Source organism: Ursus arctos, unplaced genomic scaffold, assembly GCF_023065955.2.
Source record: "Ursus arctos isolate Adak ecotype North America unplaced genomic scaffold, UrsArc2.0 scaffold_14, whole genome shotgun sequence".
Classification (NCBI taxonomy): Eukaryota; Metazoa; Chordata; class Mammalia; order Carnivora; family Ursidae; genus Ursus; species Ursus arctos.
Window position 1 is genome coordinate 18,402,205 of NW_026622808.1, and position 8,056 is coordinate 18,410,260.

An 8,056-nucleotide genomic window follows, 5' to 3' on the forward strand; every position below is an offset into this window, starting at 1 on the left:
GAACAATGTAAATAGCTCCTATGTATGTCCTTTACCAGATCCCCTAGATGTTAAATTTCACCATTTTTACTTTTGTCTTCATCCACTTTTCTCTTTTCCTTTTCTTCATGTGTGTTTTCAGAACCATTTGCAAGTAAGTTGCACTGCAAATATGGTACCTCTTTACCTCTAACTCTTCAGTATTTTCTAAAAACAAGGACATCCTCCTCACATAACCACAGTACAATGATCAAAATCAAGATAGTAACATTTAGGGGCGCCTGGGTGGCTCAGTCGTTAAGCATCTGCCTTCGGCCCAGGGCGTGATCCTAGGGTCCTGGGATCGAGCCCCGCATCGGGTTCCCTGCTCCACTGGGAGCCTGCTTCTTCCTCTCCCACTCCCCCTGCTTGTGTTCCCTCTCTCGCTGGCTGTCTCTCTCTCTGTCAAATAAATAAATAAAGTCTTTTAAAAAAAAGATAGTAACATTGATATAATACTACTATCAAATTTACAGAACTCATTCCTACTTTGACAATTACCCTAACAATGTCACCTGTGGCAAAAGAATATCCAGGATCATGCATTTCATTCGGTTGACGTGGCTCTTAAACTTCCTTTAATCTGGAACAGTTCCTAGAATCTCTTTGTATTTGATGACATTGCATTTTTGAAGGGCACAGGTCACAGATTGTGTGGAATGTCCCTCAGTTTGGGTTTGTCTCATGCTCCCTAGTCTTTGGATTGAAGTCCTGCATCTTTGGCAGGAATCTCACAGACGGAACATTGGGTCCTTTCCAGTACCTTCTACCAGGAGATACATACATGATATTGATGTGTCCCATTTTGAATCTCCATGACCATCCAACAGGACCGTTATAAAATGGATGCTTAAGATAGGTGATTAGGATAAAAACACAGGAAAAACAAAATAAGATAAAAACAGAGAGGGAGAGACAAACCATAAGAGACTCTTAACTCTAGGAAACAAACTGAGGGTTGCTGGAGTGGGTGGGGGGATGGGGTAGCTGGGTGATGAGCATTAAGGAGTGCACATGATGTAATGAGCACTGGCTGTTATATGCAACTAATGAATCACTAAATTCTACCTCTGAAAGTAGTAATATAGTATATGTTAACTAAATTGAATTTAAATTAAAAAAATTTTTTAAAGATAGGTGATTAGAAATTTAAGACTCCATTCTGTAGGATTCCATTTTATTTCTTTTGTTATAAAATGGATTTTTTTTTCAGTTTTGGGTTTTTTTTTCAGTTTTTATTTAAATTCCAGTTAGTTACCATATAATGTAGTATTAGTATTAGTTTCAGCTGCATAATTTAGTGATTCAACAGTTTCCTTTTTTTTTTTTTTTAGATTTTATTCATTTATTTGACAGAGAGAGAGCACAGCAGGGGAAGCAGCAGAGGGAGAAATAGACTCCCTGCTGAGCAGGGAGACCAACACAGGGCTCCATCCCAGAACCCTGGGATCATGACCTGAGCCAAAGGCAGATGCTTAACCGACTGAGCCACCCAGGCGCCCCCAATTCAGCACTTTCATTCAGCACCTAGTGCTCATCACAACAAGGACACTCCTTAATCCCCATCACCTGTTTAACCCATCCCCCTACCAACCTCCCCTCTGGTAACTATCAGTTTGTTCTCTATAGTTAAGAGTCTGTTTCTCGGTTTTCCTCTCTCTCTCTTTCTCTCTCTCTTTTTTAAAGATTTTTTGGTTTATTTGAGAGAAAGAGAGCCTGAGAGGGAGAGGGGCAGAGGGAGAAGGAGAAGCAGACTCCCCGCTGAGCAGGAAGCCCAAGGTGGGACTGGATCCCAAGACCCTGAAATCATGACCTGAGCCAAAGGCAGATGCTTAACGGACTGAGCCACCCAGGTGCCCAGGTTTTCCTGTCTTTTTCTGCTATGATCGTTTGTTTTGTTTCTTAAATTTCACATGAGTGAAATCATGTTTTGTCCTTCTCTGACTACTTGTTTTGCTTAAGATGGGTGGTTGGCATAAGAGACTCCATTTTTTCAGATTTCACTTATAAGTGAAAGGAGACCTAACACTTAGACAAAATGACTGATTTCGTAAATAACCTGAGTGGAAGGCATGGTCAACATTTTTGAGACATGGAGGGTACCAGTTTGCTGCTAATTCATATTGCTCTTGTCCCTTCCTTCGTAGATATATGAGGTACATGGAGACAGGAAACCAAACAGGAATTTTAGAGTTCGTCCTCCTTGGGCTCTCTGGGGATCCTGAACTTCAGCCCTTCATATTTGGGCTGTTCCTGTCCATGTACCTGGTCACCGTGCTGGGGAACCTGCTCATCATCCTGGCCATCTGCTCTGACCCCCACCTCCACACCCCCATGTACTTCTTCCTCTCCAACCTGTCCTTGGTCGACATCTGTTTCAGCACTGCTATCGTGCCCAAGATGCTGGTAAACATCCACACAGAGAACAAAGCCATCTCCTACATGGACTGCCTCACACAGGTCTATTTTTCCATGTTTTTTCCTATTCTGGACACTCTACTCCTGACTGTGATGGCCTATGACCGGTTTGTGGCCATCTGCCACCCCCTGCACTACACAGTCATCATGAACCCACGTCTGTGTGGCCTGCTGGTTTTTGTGACCTGGTTTATTGGTGTCATGACATCCCTTCTTCACATCTCTCTGATGATGCATCTGAACTTCTGCAGCTATCTTGAAATTCCACATTTCTTCTGTGAACTGACACAGGTCCTCAAGTTGGCCTGCTCTGATACCTTCCTGAACAGCACACTGATATACTTTATGACTGGTGTGCTGGGTGTTTTCCCCCTTGTTGGGATCCTTTTCTCATACTCACAGATTGCTTCATCCATTAGGAAGATGTCTTCATCGGGGGGGAAGCAAAAAGCATTTTCCACCTGTGGGTCTCACCTCTCAGTGGTTTCTTTATTTTATGGGACAGGTGTTGGGGTCCACTTCACTTCTGCAGTAACTCACTCCCCCCAGAAAGTCTCAGTGGCCTCAGTGATGTACACGGTGGTCACCCCCATGCTGAACCCCTTCATCTATAGCCTGAGGAACAAGGATGTGAAAGGGGCTCTGGGAAGGCTTCTCAGTAGAGCCACCTCTTGTCTGTGATGGATCTCTTGGCCCCAGGACTGAGCAGTTTTGTGGATCCCAAGGACAAAAACTTTGATTCTCAAGTCTACTCTTGTATCTTGCAAACCCTCTTTCAATCCTGAAGGATCTATGACTGCTCTCTCCTAGTTTTACACACTTTTAAACAACTAACTTCCGCATAATTTATCTGATGGTCTTTCTGCCCTATCTGTTGTCCAGAAAGTATGTCCTCGATCTTCTTTCTAACTTCCTTGCTGGTGAATTCTAACTTGGAGCATTTACGTAACCTTGTTATCTCAGATGTTGGCAGAGAATGCTTAAACTATTGATCATTCTCCTGAACTTATTTCTATGTATCTTGTTGTGGATCTGTGTTGTTCATGTGCATGTATTACCAACAGTGTTTTGGGGTTTTTTACTGGATAAAATATGGTTAAAATACATATTAAGAGGCACCTGGGTGGCTCAGTTGGTTAAGCGGCTGCCTTCAGCTCAGGTTGTGATCCCCAGGTCCTGGGATCGAGCCTCGAGTCAGGCTCTCAGCTCAGCAGGGGGTCTGCTTCTCCCTCTGCCACTGCCCCTGCCCCTGCCGTTCGTGTTCTCTCTTGCTCTCTCTCTCTCTATCAAATAAATAAATAAATAAGATACATATTAAAATACAGTCAGTGTTTTAGTAGTTGTTATATGGTAAGCCTATTCTAACTGCTCTCTACTATTCTATGTAATCTTCCTCAACGGGAATGATTACTGTCTCCATTTTAGAGGTAAGGAAACTGAGAATCTAAGAGCTTAAAAATCTTTCCCAAAGTTACAGAGGAACCAAGTGGCAAAAGCAGGATTCAAATGCAGAACTCTGACCCTGAGCCCATATTCTTAAAACAGGCTGCCCAGCTTTTCACATGGATTTCAATGGGGACATTTGAATGGTGGATTTTACTGCTTGGTTGACAACAGTTCTGGTTATCCTCTCCTTTTGGATACCCAAAAGAATGGCATTTTCTTTCTCCCTTGAAGTTAAAGGTGGTTAACAATATGTTTTGATGTGTCCAATAAAATATGAGTGGAAGTGATGGGTCCCTTCTAGACTAAAACTGTTGAAAAGCTGATACATTGTTTACGTTCAATCTTCCCTTGATACAGCTATTGTGGAATGAAGGCATCACAAGATCCAAAGAGTCTAGAAAGCTGGCCAATATGTGGACTCCCCTGGATGGTTGCCCAAGTTGGTAGATACTGTTCAAGAGAAAGAAATAAGATTTTGTTTCATTAAATCAGTAACATTTTAGTTCTATTACACACACTGTTGCTGTTTTCAACAACATAGCCTAACCTACTCTGACTGTTACATATCTCAAGGCTGGAAATCCAAATTTGAGACTTTGTCTACTCTGATGATTTTTACTGTCAGGCTAAGAGTAAATCTGAGATCTCCTTTTTCATTCCTTTGAAGGATCCTTCCACTCTCTTTTGAGAACTTTAACTCAATTTCACACTAATACTTATACACACACATATATACACATGTACATACATGTGTTAATCTATACATGGCCTACATCCTTGAAAGAGGAGAATTAATTTATTATGTACCAGAAATGCTCTCGCTATCTCTTTTTTTAAAGAGAGTAGGGGGAGGGGCAGAGTGAGAGGGAAAGAGACAACCTCAAGCATGTTTCCATGCCCAATGCATGAGCCCAATGCGGGGCTCAATCTCACAACCCCAAGATCATGACCTGACCTGAAATCAAGAGTCAGACACTTAACCAACTAAGCCACCCAGATGCCCCCAGATATGCTCTTTCAATGGCAGGTAAGTTCTTCTGAAGTAGTAATCCTTTCTACGGTAGCCTTGGAGTCCTGTATAACTTAAAATAAGACTGGCACTAACCATTTAAAGGACTGTAGGAGATATCACGTTGTCTAACTGGACCCCTGAAGAATATTAGTCTAGTTCCCAAAATGGTAACTTGAATAGGGTTTTTAACATATAAAATCCCATTCCTTTAGCGTCATAATTCACCATCTCCTTCCAGTATAACATGTGATATCTCTGATATGACATGATATGCCTTGTGATTTTGCATAATATTGTTAATATCTTTGTCTATGTATTGTAACAAACTTTTCAACAGTTTTTTCCTATAGTTCAAATTTACGTATTCATTTTTAAAATTTACTCTACCTCTGATGTATTTCTGTTCAGTGGGATGTAGAGATCTAGTCTTTCCAAATGAAAAACAAATTTGTTCTCACACTTTATACTAGTCCTTCCTTTCCCATTGACTTATAAAGGCACCTTTTAATTTTCAAATTCGCAAACCACATTTTCTACCTATTCTGAGGTCAGGCAGCTGGTCCAATTCCAGCTCTGCCATTTGCAAGTCAGTCAGCTTCTCTCTACTTCTGTTACTCATCTCTAAAGTAAAAATGATAACACATGCCAGGGGGTGCTATTCATATTATATGAACTAATAATGATAAAGACTATGGTGTTTACTATTGGTTTTGTTAGTAGTTTTTTTTGGCACTGTTATTGTTTTTATATTCATATCTGATAGGGCAAGTCTTTGACTTAGGGTACCATCAGACACTTAGCAGTTCCTTTACAATTGCTATTTAAGTATTTTGATTGGCAAAGAGCATGTAGCTCAGACTCCAATGGATATTTGTTAGAGGGAATCCTGAACTATGAGATCATACCTAAGGAGAGAAGAGCTCCCACTGTGAAGAAAAACACGATCACCATCAAATTCCCCACATTGGAATAGAATTGTCAAGCACAGTTTCCATTTTATCATGGTTCTCTCTCTCCCAACTAGCTAAACTGCTTAGAAATAAAAAACAAAAACAAAAACAAAAAACAAAAAAAACCAAAACAAAAAACCAAAACAAACAAACAACAACAACAAACAGGGGGCACCTGGCTGGCTCAGTGGGTGGAGCATGAGACTCTTGATCTCTGGGTTATAAGCTCAAGCCCCATGTTGGGTGTAGAGATTGCTTAAAAATAAAATCTTTTTTTTTATCCCCCCCCCTTAAAAATAAAATCTTATTCCGTGGGTTGCCTCTTTGTTTTGTCGACTGTCTCCTTTGCTGTGCAGAAGCTTTTTATCTTGATGAAGTCCCAAAAGTTTCCTTTCGCTTTTGTTTCCCTTGCCTTTGGAGACGTGTCTTGAAAGAAGTTGCTGTGTCAAAGAGGTTGGCCGATGTCAAAGAGGTTACTGCCTATGTTCTCCTCTATGATTTGGATGGATTCCTGTCTCACATGGAGGTCTTTCATCCATTTAGAGTTTATCTTTGTGTATGGTATAAGAGAATGGTCGAGTTTCATCCTTCTGTATACAGGTGTCCAATTTTCCCAACACGTTTTATTGAAGAGACTGTCTTTTTTCTATTGGATATTTTTTCCTGCTTTGTCAAAGATAAAGTTGAGGGTCCACAGCTGGGCTCTCTATTCTGTTCCATTGGTCTATGTGTCTGTTTTTGTACCAATACCATGCTGTCTTTGTGATCACAGCTTTGTAATATGGCTTGAAATCAGGCAATGTGATGCCCCCAGCTTTGTTTTTCTTTTTCAACATTTCCTTGATGATTTGGGTCTTTTCTGGTTCCATACAAATTTTAGGATTGTTTATTCCAGCTCTTTGAAAAATGCCATTGGTATTTTGATCAGGAAGGCATTGAAAGTATAGATTGCTCTGGGCAGCATCGGCATTTTAACAATGTTTATTCTTCTAACCCATGAGCATGGAATATTTTTCCATCTTTTTGTGTCTTCTTCAACTTCTTTCATAAATGTTCTGTAGTTTCTAGGGTATAGATCCTTTACCTCTTTGGTTAGGTTTATTCCAAGGTATCTTATGGTTTTTGGTGCTATTGTAAATTGAATCGAGACCCTAATTTCTCTTTCTACAGTTACATTGTTACTGTATAGGAAAGCAACCGATTTCTGTGCACTGAGTTTGTATCCCGCCACACTACTGAATTGCTGTATGAGTTCTAGTAATTTGGGGGTGGAGTCTTTTGGGTTTTCCACATAAAGTATCATGTCATCTGCAAAGAGAGAGAGTTTGACTTCTTAAAAAAAATGAAAGAAAGTAAGTAACAAACGAATGCTTATTTAATTAGGATCTTTGAGATTTCAATCTTGGATGTCCCTGAAAGGATAAATGCTTCTTGTCTACCCCTTTGCTCCCAGCTCACTGACCAGGACAATAAGGATAATATTGTTGTCCTGATGACCCCAGGGCTGCTTGGATCCCACACAAACACTATTTCTGGGGTGTACCATCCATCAGTACAACCACATTCTTCTTCCCCCACTATAATCTGGGTGATCCAAAGGAAGGGGGAATGTCTAACGAGTGCATGTGAGGTTTTGCTAGCAGTAACTCCAGGGACATAGTGGCTAAGAGAGTCTAGTTAAAAATCCCTAGAGATTCTAGATTTGTGACCTTGAAGGGGACTTCAGACTCTAGAGTGAATTAAACAACGATGATGATGAGATGATGATGATAGTAGACGTGCTTATCTTATTTATAAATTTGATGGTTGATGTATCCCATCAACTCCACCCCCTCAGATTATTAACCAGAATCTGAGTTTCATTTCCAAATTCTCAGGGGAGAAACTGGCTAGGTTGGACCAGACACTGCTCTCTGATCCAAGTAGCTGTTGTCAGGGTTAGGACCACAGAGCAAAGTAGGGCCTGAGCACCACCAACATGCACGGATCTACTACAATATGAAAGAAATCTGCGGAAAAAGCAGATTACCCAAGAGACAGATTTCAGCCCAAAAGAAAGAAAAATGTTCAAACCATTGATGTGCTGTACCTAAAATGGACTGCTTCTGAGCTGGACATCCAGAGGTTGATGGTCCATTGGGATAGATCTGAAAGCAATGGCTAGTTTGTGATAAAGATCAGAAGGAGGGAATAGACTATCCCCATAATGATA

General features: G+C 40.8%; 1 protein-coding gene across 1 annotated transcript; it reads left to right on the forward strand.

Moving 5' to 3' along the window:
* Positions 1-2,178: 2,178 nt before the first annotated feature.
* LOC113242951 (olfactory receptor 7D2) lies at positions 2,179-3,117 on the forward strand. The gene has a single exon (XM_026481331.2). It carries the CDS (start codon positions 2,179-2,181, stop codon positions 3,115-3,117), a length of 939 nt encoding a protein of 312 aa, XP_026337116.2.
* The last annotated feature ends 4,939 nt before the right edge of the window (positions 3,118-8,056 follow it).